This window comes from Leptodactylus fuscus, chromosome 5 (genome assembly GCF_031893055.1).
Source record: "Leptodactylus fuscus isolate aLepFus1 chromosome 5, aLepFus1.hap2, whole genome shotgun sequence".
Taxonomy (NCBI): domain Eukaryota; kingdom Metazoa; phylum Chordata; class Amphibia; order Anura; family Leptodactylidae; genus Leptodactylus; species Leptodactylus fuscus.
In genome coordinates this window covers 118,680,113-118,705,682 of record NC_134269.1, presented here as the reverse complement: position 1 = coordinate 118,705,682, position 25,570 = coordinate 118,680,113, and the positions used below count along the sequence as shown (strand labels likewise).

At 39.3% G+C, this 25,570-nt stretch overlaps 1 protein-coding gene across 1 annotated transcript in view; it reads left to right on the top strand.

Annotated features, from left to right (window-relative positions):
- The window catches only part of LAMB1 (laminin subunit beta 1), a 46,803-nt gene extending 24,175 nt beyond the window's left edge, over positions 1–22,628 (top strand). Inside the window, exons 23-34 of the mRNA XM_075274082.1 lie at positions 861–1,078; positions 1,169–1,265; positions 8,819–9,188; positions 10,151–10,326; positions 11,902–12,143; positions 14,327–14,527; positions 15,716–15,860; positions 17,174–17,381; positions 18,953–19,094; positions 19,311–19,487; positions 20,323–20,482; positions 22,360–22,628. Of these exons, the coding sequence (XP_075130183.1) occupies positions 861–1,078; positions 1,169–1,265; positions 8,819–9,188; positions 10,151–10,326; positions 11,902–12,143; positions 14,327–14,527; positions 15,716–15,860; positions 17,174–17,381; positions 18,953–19,094; positions 19,311–19,487; positions 20,323–20,482; positions 22,360–22,496 (2,273 nt within the window). The 3' untranslated portion in view covers positions 22,497–22,628. The remainder of the gene's footprint in view (positions 1–860; positions 1,079–1,168; positions 1,266–8,818; positions 9,189–10,150; positions 10,327–11,901; positions 12,144–14,326; positions 14,528–15,715; positions 15,861–17,173; positions 17,382–18,952; positions 19,095–19,310; positions 19,488–20,322; positions 20,483–22,359) is intronic.
- The last annotated feature ends 2,942 nt before the right edge of the window (positions 22,629–25,570 follow it).

Sequence of the window (25,570 nt, the reverse complement as noted above, 5' to 3'; positions counted from 1 at the left end):
GTGAGAACTTTGTTTTATTTTTCTTTATCTGAGATATCCATTCAGTTAATGTATATAATCAGAATTGATACCTTAGTCATTTTCTCTCAGATAAGATTAGCTTTTGTTGTCCTGGATGTCACAGTATTGGCCTCCTATAGTGTTTTCAAAGGCAACCCCCAAAATATAACACCCAAGTAGTTAAAGCGATTTTCTGGGCTTTATATTGCTGCCATAATTCCAAGTGTAAATCAGTGCAGACTGAGATAAATCCAGTAGTATATTCTCACACTGAAAAGTGCTTGGTATTGCAAAATAGCTTTTTTTCAACTGATAAATACAGACATGTACATCAGTAATGCAACTATTTTCAGGAATCCTCTTCATTGTATGAAATGGAACTTTCTAGTGTCATTCTATGTGTTTGGAGCCTGTTTCTTCTGCTATATTCGTCGTCTTCATCCTTTCCAAATGAATCTTCGGTGCAGCATATTACTTCTAACATTTTTCTACCCTTTTGGATTCTTTGTTTTAGAAAACTTGTCTATTTCTATTTCCTTTTCTTAGGACCAGGATATTATTCCAATTTCCTGCTACTACTCTCTTTGGCATAGGAATCACAACATGTGAATTAATACTTAACTTTGAAACGTTAGCAAAGTTCAGGGTTAGGCTTTTCTGACTTATATTCTTGTTCTTTCGGTCATACATCTTTTGGCCTTTATGGCAGAATAGTATAGCCTATTACACCAATTTACTTGGTAAAGGTGAAGAAACCTGACAAAACCCTAGAATCCATTATGTACAATGTAATACTAATATACTATCGCTGTACTTGGTATCTTTTTCATAACTGTTATAACAATTCTTTGATTTTTCAGAGTGTGTTTGTAATTACCTGGGTACTGACCAAGATTACTGCCAGGGAGACAGCAGTTGTCACTGTAATATTACCACAGGCCAGTGTCCATGTTTGACCAATGTGATTGGACAGAGCTGTGACCATTGCGCACCAAATACCTGGAATCTAGCTAGTGGAAATGGGTGTGAGCAATGTGGCTGCGATCCTGGCCGTTCTCTGGGTTCATCATGCAATCAGGTAAGCACTTGACTAATATTTTGTATATGAAGTGCACATATTCTGTGGAGGTATGGAAAACTCACACAATTTATCTTATGACTTTTACAGTTTACTGGACAATGTCATTGCATGCCTGGTTTTGGCGGCAGAAACTGTAGTGAATGCCAGGAACTTTTCTGGGGTAATCCAGACATTGAGTGCCAAGGTAAATAACATCCAATTTTTACATCACTGAAAGTAAAGTAATTTATACTGAACTTTTTAACTGTTTGTATATAATAATATATATATGTCTAGCAAGCAAATATTAATGAATAATTTAATATTTATGAAAACAGGCGTATTTACTCTAGATCTTAATAGTAAATCTCCTCTACATAGCAACAGACAATAAAACCTGTGTAGTGTGATTTGGTAGCTATGCTTCTATATATCATCTATCTGTATCCTACTTCTTGCATGTAGAATATAATATGACTGCAAGGTCAAAAGCAAGGATCTGCTTGTTGTTTGTTACTATAGAAATGCATTAGTCTGCATAAGTACTAGATAGTTGTCTGCAAAGTCCTGGGCGTTTTAGTCCAATCATTGTCCTAGCCAGGATGTTCTTTTTCCAAACAGGAATGCCCAAAAACCTCACACTTTGGGGTTAATTTTGTCCAAACCCCACGCCTTTACCATACCCTCTTCTCATCCATTTCCTGAGACAGTTGACAACTGTTGGTACTGTCAATACTGTATACACAACATTTCAAGCATTTAGTTTTTTCTTCTGAGAAAAAAACCTATTTCAGTTAGTCAAAGCAGTCTTCGGGTGGGTTCACACCTGCACCCGAACTCCATTATGCAGGTTTCCGTTTCCTGCCCGAGAAACTGGGCAGGAGATGGAAACCGGCAGGCACTTTTCAAACCCATTCTTTTGAGCCGTGAAACAGTTTTTTTTTTAAACCGGACACAAAGTCGGACATGCAGGACTTTGTGTCCGATTAAAAAAAACAAACGGTGTCGCCGTGGAGAGCACAAAACGTTCACAGGTGCTCACCGGCAGGTAGTGAATGCAGGTTACCATCTTCTGCTGGCAGAAAACGGAAACCTGCATAACGGAGTTCGGGCACAGGTGTGAACCCGCCCTTCCTCGTTTTTTTGATGAGCTGGATAAGAACAATCAGCACTGTGTGCAAGCAGAGAAGGAAGACATGGCTGTAGGCAGTGGAGGTAGTAGTGCCAGTGGGTTGGTACTGGTAGTCATTCTGGTAGGGGAGCTAAAGAGTAATCTAGAAGTGGAAATTCTGAGAGTATGCAGGAATCCTATGAACATGATGTGTCAAACAAAAGCAGTGAAGACGATGACATTACCGATGATGATGATTCTTATATGGAGAGGACCCAACAACCAGGTCAGGGTGACACCAGATGAAGAGGCTGGTGGCAGTGGTGATAGTAATGATAACAACTCCAGCCATTGTGTTGGCCCAACATACCAAAAGCCTGCCTGGTACAGTCCTAGGAGAAGCTCATGGTGTGAGAGTGGTGGATTCGTGGTGGTAGCAACTACACAAGATCATCTCCCGTGTGGGAATTTTCTTCTACATTGCCAAACAATAAATTCTTGGTATGTGATAATTTTTCACATGAATAGGTTTCACCATGTCATTTGGCAAAATAGACTTGGAAGTTGCAATGGCAAGGAAAGTGAGCAAAACTGTTCTATTTTTTCTACCTATGCTCTTACACATAGGCCACATGTACATCTAACATATGGTTGTCTTTAGACATACATGTCATGGTCGTCAAAGACATACATGTCACTTTCACTTTGACATAACTTTGGCTGTATTTGCATTAGAGAGCTAGAAATTGCATAAATAGGAGCATAGGAGCCCTGACAGTGTTATGCACTGTAGGCCATTTTAAGTTATGGTTCATACCAAAGTTGTTTGACCTGAAACAAATGTAGGACCTGAGCCACCCAAACCCAAAACTCTTCAGAGGTTCACTCATCTCTAGTCAAGGGTTTATATTGTGCTATTAATGGTACTTTATTCAGACAACCATATTAAACAAGGCAGAATTTTAGGTATATTATTTCTTTGGGCATGAAAAACCATGTTTCCATATTTTATTCAATCTTTTTGATCACTTGTGGCATACAGTGTCACTAGCTAGAGATTCAAGAGGCAAAGCTGAGTAGTAATACAACATTACTAAGTCTTAGACTGAGAGCTTTCAGAAGGCTCCTGGCTGCCATAGCAAGGAATACACGCTGAGAGTCATCGACTAGAGTAAAATATACCCTTGTATGATAAAAAAATTCTCCTGGTTATTGTTTAAGAACTGCATTGAACTTTGTTCTGGCAGTTTAAACCATTACCACAGTCTGATGTACATAAGCATATGAGGGTACATGCCTAGTACACATATCTTAGGAATTTGAATGGTGACCGAAGATCAAAGGATCTTATCACATTGTGATTTAGTTGGGAAATTAGTTGAGTATTTCATCATTGTCACTAGGATTAACCAGAAGAACATAAAAGCTGCATTTTCTTTATGCAAACTTCATTATGGAGCTGAAAAAGCTCATTAGTCTTTAGGTTTGTGCCCCTCTCCCACCCCAGAAGTCTCTCCTAAAATCAGTAACTAAACAAATCATGAATCCCTTGCGTAGGAATGCATTTAAGTACACAGTGTTTTTAAACAACGTATGAATGAAGTGTTCTTCTACCAGGACGTAAATGTCACTCAGTTGACCAGTAAATTTAATCCATCCATCTATTTGATCTTGCTCTTGCCTTCAAGTTGGAATATGGTTTGTCATATTTGGTAGTGATGTGAATGTATAAGATTCGTCTGGTGTTTGTTAATTATAGTTCTTTAGTCAGTGCTGATAATTGGAGCCATTGTGTATTGTTTGTAGCCTACATGTTGCTGAACAGATAATGCTTTGTAGAGAACAGCAATGTAGGCATGCCAAATCTGAACAAAGTCTTAACTGTTCATTTAGAAGTTCAGTTCTTTTATTGTAATAAGTCATGTGTGGGTGGATACATTGATCACAATGCTGAAGTATAGCGACACAGTTTTATTACCAATTCATAGAAATAGTTTCTTTAGGCTGGAAATACACATGTAGATTTTGTGAGCCAGTGCCAGGAGAGGATACAATGAAGGCAAAATATAAAAGAAGGATAGGCAAGTCTTGTATTTTCTATCTACTCCTGTGTTTTGGGTCAAAGATTGCATCAAAAACTGCACCAAAACTGCCACAAGAACTGGACATGTGATTCTATCCTTAGAATACTAGAAAGACTTCAAAAATGTATAAGCACTAGAGATGAGTGAACGGCGTTCGATCGAATTGGTATTCGATCGACTATCAGGCTGTTCGAGATATTCGATTCCAATCGAATACCATGCGTCAAACGCACTAAAAATTTGTATCCCCTCCCACCTTCCCTGGAAAAAGTAATTGGCTGGCTAAATCAGGTGACCTCCACTTTATATGAATGGTGGATTTCAGATTCGGTTCATATGAGACTGAGAACTATGTGACTGTGAGACAGGGATAGATGTACTGGCAGGGTTAGCTAGGGATTACCTTTATTTAGGTGAGAATGTTACTCAAACAGCTCTTTGGGGCTCTATCTCGTGGCAGCCCATTATATGCTAGTCGGGATCCCTGTCAGCTTGCATTATGCGGGAGCTTACTTTTTCTCATAGGAATGCATTGACCAGCGTTGATTGGCCGAATGCCATACAGTGTACAGCATTCGGCCAATCAACATTGGTTCTTCCGTAGGAGGCGGAGTCTAAGATCAGTCCACAGCAGTCTCCATTGTGGTCTGATCTCAGATGTAGCAGTGTTGAAACAGCACTGCTACATCTCAGGTGTAGCAGAGCTCTGCGCACAGCCAGCTCTGCTGCATCTCAGTTGTAGCAGAGCTCAGCGCACGGCCAGCTCTGCTGCATGTTAGGTGTAGCAGAGCTCAGCGCACGGCCAGCTCTGCTGCATCTCATGTGTAGTAGAGCTCAGTGCACGGCCAGCTCTGCTGCATCTCACGTGTAGCAGAGCTCAGCACACAGCCAGCTCTGCTGCATCTCAGTTGTAGCAGAACTCAGCGCACAGCCAGCTCTGCTGCATCTCATGTGTAGCAGAGCCCAGTGCACGGCCAGCTCTGCTGCATCCACGTGTAGCAGAGCTCAGCACACAGCCAGCTCTGCTGCATCTCATGTGTAGCAGAGCTCAGTGCACGGCCAGCTCTGCTGCATCTCACGTGTAGCAGAGCTCAGCGCACGGCCAGCTGAAGGTTCACTATGTTTATTGTATATTTTGATGTATAAAGCATACAGGGTTAAGGTTTTTATATTCTTGGAATAGCCCATAAATATACAATCAAGTGTTTATGGCCATAAGACCTTCATCCTGGACAACTCTTTTAAATAATGCTCTATATGTAGCTCATTTGCTTTCAGGGACGTTAAGACCCTGCCAAACATGCTTAGAGGCAATTTTCTCCCCTCCTCCCATTCAGAACAGCCAGGGGGTAATTGGACAAACAGCTGTCAAAACTGTATGGCTAGGTTAATACCTTCCTGTTTACTTAAAAAAAGCAAAAAAAAAAAAAAAAAAAAACCTTATTCAAAAACTAGGAGTGAAAAACTTGCTGTGCCATAATAATCAAAGATGATGAATTTTGTGATAAAAGCATGATTATTGTTATAACTAATGAAACTGGCCAAATATAAAGTTTTATACATAGTTAAACTAGTAAAACATCTGAAGATGAGACATTTTATGAGACATGGCTTCCTAAATTCAGTTGCTGCGCATTACAAAGATTATTTGTTTCCAGCCTGAGTGTCATGGATAACGTTTTCATGCTTGGCTTAGTTTAATGAAAGGACAACATTATAGTCGTTCTTTTTAATAACCGGAGAATTAGAAATCATTGGACTTCCTGCAGTTGGATGCTTTCCATTTCTTTACTTTATATTATTAGCCTTGTGTACTCCAGGAGATTACTCGAATACTCTATACTGGATATTCCACTGTTTAAGTACTGTTTAATATGTTATATACTTAAGTTCTCTGTAGTCAGAGGACTTTCATTCTTTAGTTTAATTAAATACATTGTTTCCACTTAAAATAAAAATACAAATGTTTTTAGTATTGCAATGAAGTGCTTTTTCTGATATCGAAAAACAGATGTCAGATTTTGTGTCAAATAGCAGAACTCAACTTTAAAGTCTTCTGAAGATCAAAAGATCACTTCTGTTGAATTTTAGCTTGGCATTCCTTTCTTTGATTCTTAATGGCTCTTGTATTTGGTGTCTCCCTCCCAGTTTGATCTTTATGTAAAAAGAGTTTAAGTGACCCTCAATGGAAAGATCTTTGTAGTGTACTGAAGAAAATAGTCTTCTTTAGAAGGGCACAGCGGGAGATCCTAATCATTGTGGGCGTTGTGTACAGATCTATGGGGTTTGTTGCAGAAAGAAAAGATGCTTATTATTGAGTCTATGGGGCTATTTTGATTAATTCTACTGTTCATGATATTTTCACATGATCCATGAAGGTATGGACCTGAAATTTCTTCTCATTATATCTTTTTAGAATGTTCTATCATCAAGTTTTATGGTAAAAGAGCTGACATTTAACAGATTACCCATGAATACGACCTTAGAATATGCAGTAAACAACAGGGAAAAAACTAAATATCCTGTTATGTAAACATGTATGGTGTATTTACCAGGCCCCAGGCACCCAGTGTGTGCCAAATCAATGGCCTTTTGGCATAAGCTGGTTTAGTATATGTCAGCATACTTTTTCTACTCTATAAGATGGTCTGCTGCATTTTTTAATACAGATGCATACAATAAAAAATACAGCACAGTATTTATTTCCATGCATTCAATGGTTGATACATGCCAAGGTACTTTATACAAACATGCTGTGGCTTCCATCATTGGTCTCATCATTCCATACAGGTTAGTGGCGTAACTAGGTATGGCGAGGCCCCATGGCGAACTTTTGATATGGGCCCCCCTTTCCTGACCGACACCGAAGACTTCGACCGTTCTGACTGAGTATAGTGGATTGGGAGATGGCAGAGGCCACCTGGGCAATTATGCAACTGGTACATGCAGTGGCCTTCCTAAAACCAGCGACAAGCTGGGTATACAGTATACATCCTACTAAGTTGGTAATTTTGCTTTCTTTTGGAAGGCAGGGAACAATTCCCCCATTTTGTCTTTATAGTGAAGGGCCCATCCCCTCTACTAGCTGTGGCATATCAAGACCCCTTTTTCCTTCTCCTCCTCCTCTTTCAGTATAGGAGTCACAGGCCCTACACAATAATGTCTCTGACCTAGTTCTTAATCCTCCTCCAGTTCCTCTTGCATCCACCAAAGACAATGCTGGTGATCAAGTGGTGGAAGTTGTTCTTCTTCTATTTCTGTGTTTCCTGTAAGATATATAACATAGGTATGACATCACTAATGTTGCAGTTGTTCCTGCTGACAAATTTGCTTGCCTCCACAAAGCACTTCAAAAGGGGCACACTTCCTTCATGAGCTTCCAAAAGCCGATGTCAAAATAACACATTGTTCCTTGGTCTGCTGCATGCAGTAATCATTCACTGCCCTCTGCTGCTCACACAGATGCTCCATCCAGTCTAAGATGGAATTCCTTTGAGTTGGAACATCACAGATGTGGTGTAAGGGCAGATCATTTCACTGCAAGTCCAGCAGGGAGTTTTAACCAGGGAAAAACAGTTGAAATGTGCAGACTCTTTTCTAACTGTGAACAGCACCTCGTTTAAGCCAGTATATATCTAAATAAAGTGGTAGACCACCTAATTTAGAACATGTGCCATGCAGAGACAATATGTTATCACACCCAACTACAGCAACGATATTGGTGTCATTGTCACTGGCAACACTGTCCAGTTGTAGTTGTCAATGAGCCGTCCAACAAAATACTTGCTGCAGGATACACCTGAGCATTTCTTACACTGTGTGACTTCAAAACCGCATGGCAGAAATTCACCTTACACCCATGAAATGAGGGAGAGGGAGTGGAAGCAATGCCTTGTCCTAAACATGGGGGTGGGAAAAAATCCAGAGAGGAGGATCCAGAAGAAGTGGATGGGCCCTACATGGTGTTGGAACTGGGCTTGAACAAACAAGGTGAAAGTAGTCTTGTTGCGTTTCTGGACTGTGGCCGAGTGGTCCATGTAAGTCATATACACTGATAAGCAAAAGGGTAACAATGTTTTGAACTGTTGACTTTTAGGCTTCATATCTCACCATACACTACAGCTTTGTCTATAAAATGATGGTAGTCGCACGTTCAATCATTAACATACAAACCACCCAGCGTCCTTAAGGGATTAGCCACGCATACTTTCAGAAAACTGCTGCTCATATTGGAATTGATGTAAAAGTGTATATATTGCGTTTACCTTTAACCCAGATCTCTGTACCAATTTCCAGGTGTTTTTTTTAACAAATTTAAATCTTCAAATCTCTGCAAATCTACAAAGTTTTATATATGGTCCCAATAGTGTTTTAAAATATCCCCAAAATTAACATTCAAGAGATGGGACCTATTTTCTCACATATTTTATTTGAATGAAGGGACCACTGTTATAAAAATTACTTATTTTGTCAAAATATTGTATACATTGTTCTTTCCTTGATGTAAAAATCAAAATGAGATGTACTGCAAATATTTTATTATTATTAATTTATTTCTTGTAGCTTGTGACTGTGACTCAAGAGGAATACAGACCCCTCAGTGTGACCGATCCACTGGACATTGTGTTTGTAATGAAGGAATAGAAGGAGTACGCTGTGACAAATGTGCTCGTGGTTACTCAGGCATTTTCCCAAATTGTGTTCCTTGTCATAAGTGCTTTGCCCTCTGGGACGTCATCATCAAAGAGCTCTCTAACCAGACAAACAGACTTTTAGATCGTGCCAATACTATGAAAGTCACTGGAGTTATTGGACCATATCAGAAAACCGTCAACAGAATTCAGGAAAAAATGGAGGAAATTCAAACCATTATTTCCCAGAATCCTGCGACACAGCCACTTAAAAACATTGATAGACTTTTTGAAGAGGCAGAGTAAGTATATGACATATGATAGAATAACAGGTACATGGAGTGGAATGTGGGTATTTCTGATGTTAAGCAAACATTTGTGGGATCTAATTTTATGGCAATTAAAATACATTAGAATTCTCAAGATGAATTCATGTAAATTTGCTCATACGTATTAGAAACACATTGTCTAAATATGGGTGGTTTGGGGTAGTTCGCCTTATAATTAGTCTGTAGTAAATGTATGAAAAGGTGGCATATATGGTCCTGTATGCAAAGTATAGTCTACTATATGTAATGTAATCCACAGAATGGATGATAAATATCTTATTGCTTGGGGACCACACCCATTACTAGAAAGGGAGTACTGAGAGCCTGCCCCTCTACACAGTCCGACTACATTCTGAAGGTGTGTGAGTGGAACATTTTCTATTCAGTGACTATGGGGCTGATGGCAACTGCTGAGTATAGTGCTTGCCTGATTCTGTCAACCCCACAGACACTGAATAGAGCAGCATGGGGCTGAACATGGGACAGTCATGCAGGGGACAGGAACTGAGTATTCTGTAGTTCTAGTAACGCTAGGTTCACACCTGTGTTTGGGTTTCCATTCGTGGGGTCCCCAAGCAGACCCCATGAACGGAAACTATATCCGCTTAAAAAACAGTTACCTGTGCACCACATAGGTTATAATGGGGTCTGCCCAAAAAATGCAGAAAAATGTGGAGAGAAAAGTCCTGCTTGTAGGACTTTTCTCTCGCATTTTTAAAGCAGATTGGGTACCAGAATCCCCAAGCGGAGACCAGGCGTAGCCTAAATAGTGAGGGTTCCAAGGATTAGCCATTTATCACCTATTCTGTGAATTAGTGGTTAGCATATCAGAGGACCAGAGAATTTACACTCTCTTTACCATGTACTTACTTAGACGTGCTTGATAGCCAAATACATTGTGATAACTTAAAACTGTATTTCTGTTATCTTACAAGGAAACTGAAGTCAGAGGTTTTGGAAAAAGTTACAGAAGTAGAACAGAACCTTGCAGAAATCAGCCTTAATGGTTCGGAGAAAGTTGCCGAACTGCAGGCAGACGCTGATGCTGTTAGTAAAGCACTGAAAGAACTTGGCGAGCAACTCGAGTACATGAAGATTTCTAATGTTCGAGGTAGTTTTCTCAAATTACATCTTTATTATTTGCTTGAATACGAACAAACCTAAAAATATAAATCAAACTTATTAGATATCTTCCTCCATAAGATGCCTGGGTGTTATGTCAATGCAGCATTTATAAGGTCTTGTACGCATACCGACCAATGCAATCTATATATCAATCAATTTTCAGGATTTCACAGCATTTCTTCATTTACTGACAACAATTAGGAATATTATAATGTTTACAGTCTTGTCCTGTAATAGCACAGAACAAGTAAAATTATAAAAATCACCCATAATGTATCTGCTTGACATCCGTCTTGTTTTCATGCAAACAAAACAGCAAAGCCTAGAATTTGGCATATACATAACATTACTATATGACTTTATTTCCTGACTACCTCTTACATGTGTGTGTTTAATGCATAAGTGTGTGCATGTTATATTCAATAAGACAAAAAGTGCAGCAAATGTGCAAATAATAAAACTTGACTTGTACTGATAATAGATAAAATGACACCAAAACATTAAAAGCATAACACAATAGAGAGGATGACCACTTCCCTTAGAGTTTCATAGGGATTCAAAATGGCTCCAAAGAGTAAAAATATATCCAAGAACATAATGTTTCCCAGCATGTTCCAGCAGAACAATATCAGGGGATTTCACCAGATTGAACACTGGTACAGAAAAAAATTGTTTGATCTCACCACTTCCAGTTTGTCTTGTTTCAGCGGGTGCTCCGTTTGTTCTCCTATACAGAGCTCCTTAGTGTTTGGATCATGGCCTCCAGTCAATGGCCCTTCCCTAGAAATTGACCCTGGGCCCCAAAAGAGCTCCTGCCATGGCAAGGGCAGTCCACAGCTATCCCTCAAATATAAATATCCCTATGTATTTCTTCAGTAGTACACCTAACTCCTCAGGGGATCCAACATGTTCAGGGAAATTAAAGAAACAACACCAAACTATCTGCAGCATTGTGTCATTGTGACCAAGATATGATAGTTTATATAGTTATCACCACTACAGATGAGCGAGTAGTATTCGATCGAATACCTCCCCTGCATAGCTATTGGTGTAAAAAAAAAAGAACCAGGGAAGGTGGAGGGGAATTGCAATTTTTACTGCGTTTACCACGTGGTATTCAACCGAGTACACCAATAACTATGCAGGGTAGGTATTCGATCGAATACTACTCGCTCATCTCTAATCACAACCCTTTTCTCTAGAATGTTTTTTTGCTCTGACTAGGAAAGGTAAGGACATGTGCTGGCATCCCATGGGATTTTAAAGGCCTTCTTACTTCCACCTTCGGTTCAAGGCATCCCATGTGCCTAGTAACGGATTGGTGCATTGTGGGTCCATTCGGAGGCAGCGCTCATGATCTCATCTTGTCCTAACTAAGCATCACCCCAGATTTGCTTCACCCAGGCTTTACATACACAGGCCAGTATCAGAAGCAAGTCAAAAAGACTCTGCCCCCATCACACCCCCCGAGATGTCCACCCTTCATTAGGGGATTAACGCCATAATGCTTAGAGTGCAATTTGGGAATGTAGGACTCACACATACTATGCTATGTTTGCAGGAGCTATGGACAGCATCAATAAGTATTTCCAGATGTCTCTAGATGCAGAAGAAAAGGTCAATGCTTCAGCAGTCAATCAAGACAGCATTCTGGCGCACTCATCTGCTACACGGAGGGAAGTGGAAGATCTCATTGATGAAAAAGAAACTGTTTTTAAGCAAATTCAAGATGAGCAGTCAAGGGTTTTGGATGAACTTGCTGGTGAGATCCAGAATTTGGACCTCTCTTCTGTGTCTGAAAAGGTACGTTGAATTCTAATTATAACTGGAATTTGTAAAGTATTTCTCCAGTAGTAGTGAATGAGGGTTATACCCATCTTCACTAGGATATGCTATCAGTTTATATTTGTTGGGATCCTGATCTCTGGGACCACTACCGATGATGAACCTGCCTCAGCTTAGACTGCATCCACTTCTTGGTTTTGATTGAGGCTTCCTGTAGTTCCTCACTCAGTGGACGGCTGGACCAAAACAGTGAAGAGGATTTACTGCTGACAGGGTGCCTTAACTATAGGGCCAACAATGCAGTTGCATGGGGCCCTATGGTAGCAGGGGGCCCCTTTAGACATTGGAACAGTCCTGCATTTGCTGTCCAGGACATTGGGTCCAGGCTGTCCCAATTCATCAGCATCCTTCAGATGTTGATGATTTAAAGACTGTTATGAAGTAGGGAGCCATCTGCTCCCTGCTTCACCACCCGCCCGCTATCTTTGCTTCTGGTGTTCTGGGAGCAGGAGGCACAATGTAGCACCTGTTGCTACTTGAAGACTCTGGAACAGAGAGAGGAGTGACCGGGGAAAGGTGAGTATTAAGGTTTTTTTTCTTTGATATATATATACAGTATATAGTTAGGGACATGAAACTGTGGGGGCAACCTGGGGGGAGCATGACACTATGCGGACAACTGGAGGGTGCGGGACTTGATAATGTGGGGACAACCTGAGAGGGACATGACACTATGGGGGCAACCTGGTGGGTAAGTTGACAAGATATTATGTGGGTAACCTGGGGGGGGGACTTGACACTATGAGGGCATCCCATCGTGGTGGTAGGGGACTTGATGCTGTGGGGGACTACCTGAGGGGGAGATGACAATGTGGGGAGGGGGGCATTATACTGTGGGGGCAACCTGGGGGGCATGATTCTTTTGGGGAAATTTGACGAGAACATGACAGTGTGGGGACAACTTGGGGGGCACATGACACTGTAGGAGCAACCAGGGGGTGGGAGACATGAATCTGTGGAGGCAATCTGGAGGGGGACATGAAATTGTGAGGGCAACCTGGAAGAAGACATTATGAGGGGCATTATATTGTATGGGGCCACTAGGGAAGCATTACACTGTGTGAGAGTCATTGATGAGGCATTATAATTTGTGCAGGTCAGGTATTTCTTAGTGGTGGTGGTGATGGGGGGCCCACTTACGAAACATTTGCTCAGGGCCCACCTATGTGTTAAAACGGCCTCACTGCTGAACCCCCATTAATCATCAAGTCTGGCATATCCTAGCCTTATAAATTCACATTAGCAAATGGGAAAACTGGCTTAAATAATAATTTCCTAATATGATATATTGCAATACATCAAGACAGCAGAAGTGTAACAGCAATAAAACAGAGCAAAGGGGAATTATAGTTCACAGCAATTGTTTGACTGTCTAACAGCACTTAGGTTATGGTCTACAAATGGGCTTCCTTTATTCATGTATGCATGACTCATGTCAAACTACTATATGGGTTTTAACCTTTTGGAAGCTATCCAGGTTGTGATGTGATTTGATCTTTCTGATCATTTCTTGTTATTCAGCTGTATCTACACCATTGGTCTTACTATTTCTTGCAATGGAGTACAATATGATCTAATATCTGTATAGTGTCTTGTTTTCAGGGTTAAAACTAATGTTTATAGCTATTTATACATTCATATATTTATACCCTGGATATTTAAGTCCTATGTGTCAATTGTGATTTATATATAGTCTTAAATCCTCTGTTTGTTACTGTGTCTTCAACTCTGGCTTAACCATCTGCCCAGCTGCTACTTACTTTTATGATTGTATTTGGTATAATAAAGATGTATTTAAATTTTTATATGATTGACTGAAAATTATTTGAGGTTTTTTTTTCTTTTTGAAAGTGTTTTATGGTCTGCAAATGGACAGCCGTGTTGTCTTAAGAACCTTGATTTTCCCATATGATTTTAAAAACTGTTCAGGCCTAAACTCCATATAAGCCATACATCTTGCATTAAATATATATACTATAAATCACACAGAAAATCGTTCTAAGTACATTTTTATTTTTGTTTCAACAAACTGGGGAAGTATATAAGAAGTTTGCAAACATGTATGGCACTTATATTCATGTTTTTGTGTAGTAGATACTAGATCTAATGATCTATTGAGTTTTATTGATATTTTTTTCTAGACCTGCGGAACCCCAATTGGTGCATCATGTGAAGATTCAAAATGTGGAGGGCTTGGCTGCACAGAAGATGGCAAGAGGAAATGTGGTGGCGAAGGCTGTGACGGATTGGTGACTGTCGCTCATAATGCATGGTCAAGAGCTATGAATTTTGATAGAGAGATCCTGAGTGCCATGGCAGAAGTGGAGAAACTCCATAAACTGGTATGTTGTATAACCAACATTATAAATCAAATGAAATGTTCAAGTTCTGTAGGCTGTTGTGTAACATAAAAATACATTAAAACTTATCTTAAAGAGGACCTTTCATGGGTTTGGGAACAGGCAGTTCTATATACTGCTGAAAAGCCGCCAGTGCACTGAATTCAGTGCACTGTCAGCTTTCCCGATCTGTGCCCCAGGTAAAGGGCTATCAGTCCCTGTACCGTAGCTCTTTACAGTCAGAAGGGTGTTTCTGACAGTCTCTCAGGAACACCCTTCTGACTGTAAAGAGCTACGGTATTGGGACCAAAAGCTCTTTACCCGGGGCACAGATCGGGAAAGCCGACAGTGCGTTGAATTCAACTCACTGTCGGCTTTCCAACAGTATATAGAACTGCCTTTGTCCAAACCCATGAAAGGTCCTCTTTAACTAACTGAACAATTTTGCTATTGATCATAATGTCATATAAGGCATGTTTAAGGCACTTTGCAAGTAAGTAAGCAGTTCAGCTCAGAGGTATAGGAAGTAATTAGACAACAAATAATAAAAAGGAAAGTGAAGAATCCATAAAAATCTGCAACTTTAATACATTTCCATAAAACACACAGGAACCGATAAAACACCAGTGAATTTCTTTCCATTAAAGGTCACCTCCCCAACCTTATTTAAGTGTTACCACTGTGTTATAGAGCACATTACTGTGATAAAAAACATACCTTTGTCATATAGGTTACTTACACGTCTTATGCAAATGAGACAGTTGGTGAAATTGGGACTGGATCTGGTCTTCCTGGAGCACTGTTCTTGCCACAGACCCCTACGACTTCCTGTCTCCTTCACCTTCTTTAGTGGGAGTTGATCCTTCTATTACTACGACATCGCCCATCCTACTTGAGCAAAACCAGCATTGCTCTCAGGGCTGAAGGTCCGCCCTCAGTGCACAAATTGGCTAGTTGGCATAAGAATTCAAAGTTGTTTTACTTCACATCTACAAACTGACACGTATATCAAAGGGATATTGTTTATGACATTAATGTAATGAGGTGGTAGCTGTGAATATGTTTGGGGAACGTGGGAGACTCCCTCTATTATAATTGTAATGTAGCAAATGTCTACTACAGTTGATGCTGTTCACATTGCAGCAACATTTCAAAGTAAAGTGATTTGCGTTTTTTTTTTTTTCTTTTAAGGTTGCTGAGTCAAAGCTGAAGGCAGAAGAAGCAAAACAAACAGCCCAAAGTGTTGTCACCAAAGCAAATGCAACAAAGGAGAAAGTTGACAAAAGCAATGAAGAGCTGAGAAATCTCATTAAACAAATAAGAGACTTCTTAATGCGTAAGTATAGTGTCTTCCTACATGAAGAATAGATAACAGCAACTTGCTGTTCCTTCCCTGTGTTCACTCTTGAATTAATCTGATTCCTTTCTTAGTGTAGGTTTCTAGGTGCTGGATTTCTATTCTTCTTATTCATAAACACAGCATCAAATAATTAAAAGCCAATGCAACAGGGAGATTATTATGCATTGTTATACACTTAATAGCAGTAAGCACCAAAGCTACCCCCAGAGGTGATTGCAGGTGGAAGCCTATTCTCACAACAGACATCTATTATATTTCTCCAAAACGTAGGTGCCCTGAACATACTTGTTTTTGACACTCCCTTAGACTAATATAGAGAGTCACAAATGCACAGCAACCTCTTCATTTACTGTGACTGAACCAGCCAGGGAGTGCGGGAGGAGTTCAGGGGTCTACCATTCTGGAGATAGGTCCATGTCCTAGACTTCAAACCTACATCTATCAGACATTCATGACATACCCTATGGCTATGCAATAAGCATCAGTGCTGGGAGATTAATACTTATGCATTATCAGATAAAACAGAGCTCCTAGAAAATATTGAGAAACCAAATGGAATATTGTGTCGGAATGACATGGTGTTCAAGGGTTGAAATATGCGCAGGGTCTAGCTGGACAGTCTGTTCAATGATTTTATAAGCCTTTATACTTGGTATCCTGCCAGTTTCTCTGCTGTATTAATCACATTATGGTTGAAACACTATTTACATTTTTCTCTCAGGCTGTGGACATGTATAACAAGGAACAGGGTTTTCTTTATGTGAGATCTGCAGAATCTTCAGTCCTTTGCACAGAGCAACAGTTTGCCTGTGTGTGTGTGGACTGTGCAAAGAATCAACCTCTCCACTCTCAATTCACTGTATGAACAGAGACCTCCACTCATTTTGATTTGTATATCTAACGTATTAGCAGACATACTACTTCCCTGGAGAAAAAAAGAGGAAACTGCAAATTAGCTAGAAGGGAGAAACCTAATGGCAAGAACTTTAGTGATGTTTTTTCAGGCAGAAAGCAGACACATTTTTAATTAAAGTGCATTACATTTTGATCCAGAATCACGTGCTGTATAGAATGAGACTAAGTTGTCTGAAAAGTTAGTGGCCATTTAAATCGTTGAAATTGAATTTAATGTCTAAATGTCAGATAAGCTCTATGGATACAGTACTAGAGCATTATATAGTGAGTTCATGCAAATGGCACAAGTTGCTGGCAGAGCACCTCTGTATGTAATAATGATTAAATATAATAATATTTTGTTTGTTGTTTCTTATTATTTCTTTTACTATCAGAGGATGGGGCCGATCTAGACAGTATAGAAACTATTGCCAATGAGGTTCTAAAAATGGAAATGCCAACTACTCCTGAACAGTTACAGGCTTTAACAAAGGATATACGTGAACGCGTGGAAAGTCTTTCTGGAGTAGAGGCAATCCTTCAACAAAGTGCTGGAGATATAGCCAGAGCTGAAGCTCTTTTAGAAGAAGCCAAAAAGTCCAGGTAATTAAGGAGACCATTAAATTGACCATAAATGGATGAACTGTATAACACTTAAAGGTAACCTGTCCCAAGAGTTTTAGTGATTAACTCCTTCCCCTTCCCATTATGACAAATTGTTTATTTCTATTTTATTGTCCTGTCATTCCAAGGGTCATAACTGTTTTGACATTGATATAGGCATATAGATCAATTTAATGGTTCATACAATGGGGAAGACTTATCAAAATGTATCAAAATTCTGGTGTAATTTGTATGTGCATTAACAAAACATTTCTGAAATGTTTTATACGTTATTTAGACACATTTACTACTTATATGAAAAAGAAGTGTGGCGTATCAGAAAGTGGGTTTGGCCCATACATATGAATTGTTCACATGCTTGGGATGCAGATATCACAAGGATTTCAGTGCAGAATATGCACCAAAACCTGCAAGATATGTGAAGTGGGAATAAAGGAAGTTATAAGTCAGCACACACCGCTGACCAAAGGTTATCTGGGGCAGCATTGCAGTGGTGTCTACCTACAGTATCCTGGCAGGAGACTATGACTAGTCACCACTGCAGCACAGCCCAGATGTCTTAGAACTTCTTTTTCTCCTAAATAAACTAAGCAGGCTACGGATATTATTACAAGAACTACCGCATCAGGCCAGTGGTTTAATCACAAAAACTTCCATGAGTCAGGGAGTACTGTCCTTTTACAACAACTTTATACTGTGCATTAGATTGCAGGTATATGTATCATACGATCATAATCTTCCTGACTAATGATTACTGGTGGATTGTTATGAAGGCATAAGCAGGATGCTCTATGCTGAGATAACAAGGGGGCCCAACACTGTTCTTGCACAGGGGCCCTCGGCAATCTGTTCCCACCCCTGGGTATAATAATAAATTGTTATAGATTGTGTTTTAGATCCCCACTTGTATTTTTAGTACTAGTTGAGGAATAAGGGCGCTTTTACAAAGGCCAAGAATATGGAGAACTAATGTTCTTGAGAACAGCAATCATCTGACAAATGAATAAATGTTCTTTTGTCTGGTAATTCCTTATTTTATGCGTCTTCAAAGATTATATTGTTGTGTAGACAGGCCAATGTGCTGCCAATAAAGGTAACAGCAATACAAAGTATACATCAGTGATATCTGCCCTAAATAAATGCAGCCCACAAACAATGATCAGGAAAGAATATTCCTATATAAAACATAGCAGTCAGCTCATCGTTTGGTCTACAGCTATCTCTTACATAAACATGTGGTCATCACATCCGAATGAGGATGTTATTCCTCTTAGGGAACTGAATTAAGTAACTGCCAGACTATATGGCACCACTTATTAAGGAGAAAAACAACCCAAGTGCGGTTATATCCTTGTTCCTAACAACTTAACTTCAAGCCTAGTAATAACCCCATATCCTAATAATTTCATGTATAGAATAATAAACTGATTTACACGTTAAGGGAGGGGAACAATGAACTAGCATATTGCTATCTAGAGGAAAGCCATAATACTTCCAGATTTTTTTCTACATAGAAAAAGATTAACTTTAAATTTTGCTTATGATCACAGCAATTCGGCAGCAGATATTAAGGCTACAGCTGACATGGTGAAAGAAGCTCTGGAGGAAGCAAGCAAAGCGCAAAGTGCAGCTGAGAAGGCCATTAAACAGGCCGATGACGACATAAAAGGAACAAATAACCTACTCACTTCCGTAAGTTAAAGACAACAGAATTTAAAGGCTTGGCCCCACCATAGATAATATCTTGCACGTGTGTTGTGCTTGATTTAGTAATACTGTAGAAAACTTTTCTTGCATTTCTAATATCCCGTTAACAAAATTTCCATTATAATTATCTTGTATTTCATTAGTTTGAGATTTCTAATTATTTTAGCAAATTGGCATAATATAATATTCATCTGTTTACAGATTGAATCAGAAGCCACAGCATCAGAAGAAACATTAAATAATGCGACCCAACGTATTGCAAGTCTTGAAAAAAGTCTTGGAGAGCTACTGAAAAAGTCAGCTGCCAATTCCGCTACTCTAAGTTCAATTGAGAAATCTTCTGAGGATGCCAAAGCTAATGCTGATGGAGTTAAGAAGGTTAGTTCATACCACAAATGGGTATATTTAATTCTTTCTGCTTTTGATTTCTTGCGGAAATGGATTTCTAGGGAAGGAAGAGAGAGTTTTCCTTTAAAAGAGGACTTCTAGCATCTAGCGAATCCCATTCTCACTTTGCAGAAGACTATCCTTATTAACTAAGTAAATATGTATGTTTTCTAATTCTGGGCAACCCCTTCAAAAAGCTTGGTCCTTTTTCTTTCTCTAGAATGCAATTTAATTGAATACTGGAGGCTTCCACCTGAAAGGAGTAACAATACCAGTAAGGCCGGGTTTACATAGCACTTTTTTATTCAAGAACTGCAGGGTTTTTATTTGCAGTAATGCCTAGCACATGCATGCAGCAAACAAGTGCTGTGTAAACCTTGACTGCAAGGCTTTGCATTTGTAACTCTCTTTTATTGTCAAAGAGCACAGCTTAAAGGGTTGCCTGGTTTATGGTTTTTATGGCCCATCCTCAGGATAAGCCATAAAGCCACAATCCACAGGCCAGTCCTTGCCGCTTAGCTCTCATATAGGAGACTGAGCTTTCTGGTTCAGGCCCTGTATTGTGTAAAAGATGGGCGTCGGAAGCAGCTTCATATAGCCAATTGGCTCTGGGGTCTATTGTCCACCTTCTGATTAGATATTTATGGCTGAAGCTAGGCCTTAAAAACCTTGACTCTGGAGAACCCCTTTAATAAAAGGACCAGTGTCTGAAGGATGTTCAGTAATGGTAAAACACATAATAAGTCCATGGACTCTGCGTATAAATGACTGTATACAAGTATGCCTCACTAATGCCCTCTAATGGTTCAATAATTCAATATTACAGGTTCTAGATGAAGAACTTAGTAATAAATATAAGAAAGTTGAAGACTTAATAGCAAAGAAAGCTGAGGATTCATCAGAAGCCAGAAGAAAAGCAGAGCAACTTCAGAATGAAGCTAAAGCATTGTTATCAAAAGCAAACAAGAAACTGAACTTACTAAAAGGTATTTTTTTCTATCATTCACTTCATAGTGTCAAATATACAGTTGCACAGTTCTTTATAGATGCGGTGTATCTTTCTAGATCTTGTGTAATGGTATACAAATATGCATCAGTTTTAGGGGGGGGGGTTATACTTTTTTTTGGATAAATTTGATCTTTATGTTGTCTACTGTCTTTTTAATGGTTTATGAGCATTGATAAATGATTAAAGGCAAGTGCTGTGATGTAAACAATTCTGGCAAATGGAACTAAAGATGCATATACACAAATGGGTCAATAAGGTTAGTTCATATAAAAGAACAACAGTGGGTTCAAATCTGACCAAGAACAACATCTGCAGAATATTTTTTATTTTCTCTCCGTTTTTGTGTGGGTATCTTTTAAGGACTAGTTCACACGGGGACATGGAGGATTTTGACAGCGGAATCCACGTCATAATCCTCCTCCATACAATGTTAGTCTATGTAGACTGCTAGCTTTTTTTTTCTGCTAGCAGAGAAAAAAGAAGCGACAAGACCTTTCTTTAGGTGTTTTTCTGCCTGAAGAAAGCAATAGAAGTGAATGGGAAGCATTTTTTACCGCACGTTTTTTACAAAAACCCACACGGTAAAAAAAAAAAAGACACGTTTTTTGTGGCCCGTTCTCTTAAAGGATGGCAAAACCACCTGGAAGCGGTTTTTACAAAAAAAAAAAAAAACGCTTCACAAAATGCGTGCCAAGGTAAAAAAAAACACTTCCTAATTAAGAAGCGTTTTTTTCCGGTGCCAAGATAAGTCACACATTATTTACGTGTGAACTAAGCCTAAGTGTCTTTTAATAGATATATTACAAAGTTTCATAATTTAGCCTATACTATTCATTTATGAAAAGTTGTTTATAACTGGACATACACTTTAAACTCTCAAGACCATTTGCTGTTAAAGAGGACCTTTCACCACCTGGAGCACATGAGGTTTTATATACCGCTAGAAAGCCAACAGTGCCCTGAATTCACCGTCAGAAGGGCGTTTCTGACAGTCAGTTAGGAACACCCTTCCTCATAGCAGCGCCTATAGCGCTGTACTGTGAGAGCGGTGAGGAACGCCTTCTCCCTTCTCCTCATAGTACTTGAGGGGGTGTTCCTCACCTCTCACAGTACAGGACCATAGGCCCTGCTGTGAGGAAGGGAGTTCCTGACTAACAGAAACGCCCTTCTGATGGTGAAAAGATACGGTACTGGCACCAATTGCTCTTCACTCGGGGCACAGATAGTGAAAGCCGACAGTGCGCTGAATCCACTTTGGCTTTGTAGCGGTATTTAAAACCGCATGTGCCCAAGTGGCGAAAGGTCCTCTTTAAGGCAAAAATTGAGCCACACACAGGTCATGTGTATGTAAAAAAAAAAAAAAAATTATATATAAACTGTTGATTTTCACTAGCCATAACAAATGTATTTTGAGATTCAGGGTTACTATAAAAACATAGAATCAGAGAAAACTGAAAATTGCAAACCTATCTCCTGTGGAGATTGCCTAAAATGGTGGGTATTGGTGGTTTTAATGTTAGAAAGGTTTTCTGCCAATGTCATGTCTCTTATGATAAAGATGTGTATGGATATGCCAAGAACATAACACCTTGCAAAAGATAATGATCTGCTATCTGCAGAGGGCGCAAAATCCATGTAGATTTTTTGCTACATACGTACGATACATGTATTATACTGTAATGTGGTGCACAAACCATCACCTTAGAACGTTCACTATCACCCATGGCTTGGTGTCCTTCAATGGCTGATAAAGTCCATGTGTTGTATTAAAAATTTTCACTCACTATGTAAGATACTTTTAGCAACAGTTCAAGTACATAATAGAAATCTGATGTTCTGTATTTTTTTTTTCAGATTTAGAAAAGTCGTATGAAGATAACCAAAGAATATTAGAAGAAAAAGTCAAAACACTTGTGGCTTTAGAAGAACAAGTCAAGACGCTGTTACAAACAATCAGCCAGAAAGCCGCAGTATACAGCACATGCTTGTAAACCAAATTATGGCGTCAGAAACCAAGTGATTGGGAACAATGGTTCTCTAATTTATTGGCTGTTTAGTAGAACACAAGAAAAAAAACCTTAAAGTCTCAATTTCAATAAATAAAAAAAACTATTTGATCATTAGCTTTGGAAACCAATGCAGTGTTTTTAACATTTTATATTTCTAAATAGCCATTTTCTAGAAGGCAGTTTACTGATACTTAACATTTGATTTTATTGCACTAGATGTAGGATTTATATGTGCACACTAATATCTAGAAAACTAATATTCATCGATATCCCTCACACAACAGAGATTCACTTTCCTAATTATATGACCAAGAAATTGTGGCATAGAATGTCACGGGTGTGTTTTTCCCAATTGATATGGTTGGTTCATTGTGAACTGGGCATCTTAATGGAGTCTTTAGTTCAAAAGTGGAGTTGCTCATTATGTGTGATGGGTGACCTTCACTAACTTTAAACATATATATCCATGGAGCCCAATACTGTATATGCATGCTGTCTGAGTTATTGTACCACATATTTGCACACAAAGCTCTGTATCACACATATCTACAGATAGCAAACTGCTGTGCAAAGTTATTCACTCCTATCAAATATTCTTAATAAAGCAAACACACTTGCAACTATGACGATGGCTCTGTTCACTTCCAGTATTAACATGCTAGGAAATGTTGAAGCCTTAAGTGAAATGCAGTCTAAAAAACTGAAATATCAGCTACAGGAAATTCCAATAATGTAAGGAAATAGGAACGTTATTGCTCTCACAGCATAATCCAGTGCGAATTGTAAGGTGAATTCAGTCTCAAAATTAGTGCCAAATTCTGCCCTGAATCAGTTTGTCATTGTATTCAAAGGCAGGCAGAGATGGACGTAGGATGCTGAAAAATAAGTGTCCTGCTCAATCTTGATGCAGATTCAGCCACAGAACTAACAGCGCAATCCATTCCGCTCAATATATATCCATTCATCTGAACCAAGTGAAACCTGCAGTGCAAAGCCAGAGAAGATAATGTGGAGCGGAATTGGAGGCAGACTTCTGCCATGTGAATGGGCGCATACTCAAATGTACTGGCTATTTTGATCTAGAGGAAGGTAAAGGAAAACTATTGTAAGATTATTATTTGGTCCTCATGTGGAAAAGAAGAGAAACTCTCGGCTCCAAACGTGGCCACCAGGTGTATAGGTTATACATTCTTTTCTCTGGAAGCTGCAGATGTCTCCTTTAACCACACAAACTTGTTTAGATTTTTAGACATAGATCATGTCGTATGCATTCCAGGGTTAATGAGAAAACAGCATGGACAGCACACACACATACATCCATCTCTGCAAACACATACATTTCAAATGAAAGAGCCCAGAACACATTCAAACAGGAACAGAAGTTGTCTTGATTTTTGCAACCGGGCTCATGGCCATCAAAAGGGTCCCGTTACATAACATAGTCGGGTGTTTGGTGCCATGAGTGAGAAACTACAGTCATGTGCATGGAGCCTTATTGGTAATACAAGCACTGCCAATCTCTAAACACCCTCCTGCTCTTCTAGATCACTTTTACACACTGAATTCCAGATATAGTCCAATTATATATTCATATAAAATTTCATGTACAGTATTCAATTTACATTATCCATTATCCAAGCCCATAACTTTCTAATTTTGTCAGCTGCTACAATGTTTTTGTACCTGGTAAAGAATAAAAGCATTGCAAGAAGGCAACAGCAAACAGACATTCAGTTTTCAAAGAGGACTTGCTGAGAACATGCAACATCTCAGGTGAATGCAAAGGCACTGTACTTCCAAAAAACTTTACATAAATCATACAAGCAAATATAAGAAATTGTGTAATTTAATTTATTGGAGAAAAAAAAACAAAAACTAATTCTTCACAGACTTTTGAGACCAGACTCTCTCCAGATTGAATCTGAATTCACTGCCAAATTCAATTTGAGACACTAGATGGACTTTCAATTCAGTGAGGGATTACATCACTTGCTGCGTATAGACATCTATGGAGAAAGGAGTTTTAGGAAGAGGCTGCTGGAGGCAGACCGAGCCACAGAGATGGTAGCTTATGTTGGGTTGTACTTCACCAGGGTGGAATTCAGTTACTCTCAGTACTGCTGTATAATGTCCTCCATGCAAGATATCCTCCTCTCGGCACAGAGTATGGGAGCCATCATAGCAAATAGTCTCCACTAACTATAGAGAGCTCACCGAAAACGGACAATTAGTGAGCACCTACACAAGGGTAACTGGTGAAAAATGCCATTTAGTTGAGCAGTCGCATACTATAGATATAACACTACCCCTCATATATACATGGCAGATATCTCTGATGCTACCTAAATACAACAGGTATGCTTTTAAGTCCAAAAGGCATTGGATGTTCCCTTGTGGTGAATAAACCAGCAAATCATCTTTGAACACTGAAGTCTGTCTTGCTTTTGCATTCTCACAAGACTTTCATTGTCTCTCTGTAAAAAAAAAAAAAAAAAAAAAAAAAAAAAAAAAAAAAAAGTGGTTCCATCCCATTGGTAATGCGCGTTATCGTGTGTATTGGGTACTGCACCTATTTTATTGATTTATGAATAAAATGAGTGCCTCTTCAACCAGCTTGTTAGCGGGAGGTGTGGGAGAGTGGACCCCCACCAATTTGATACTGATGAGCATCCATAGGTCTCTATATGATTACCCAGGAAAACCCATTTAAAATTCTTTTTGGATCTTCAGATTATGTAGAACAAAAAAACCTTTTATTGTGTACTTCTATAGGCATACAGTTATTTGCTGTTGGATTCCCTATTACTTCTAGGAGAAAAAGCTGTATGCTTTCTGCCTAATGTCCTAAACTTAAGGTCAGAAAACGATCCTAAGGCCGGGGCCCCACGAGGGGGAAACGCGGCATTTTACAGTCAGGGCAACGTGAATGGGATCATAGCGAATCACCTGACCACTTCACGGAAAAACTGCGGTGCGGACACGCTGCGATTTCCAAAACAGACACAGTTTTGGAAATCGCAGCATGTCAATTATACCTACGGAAACGCCGGTGGTTT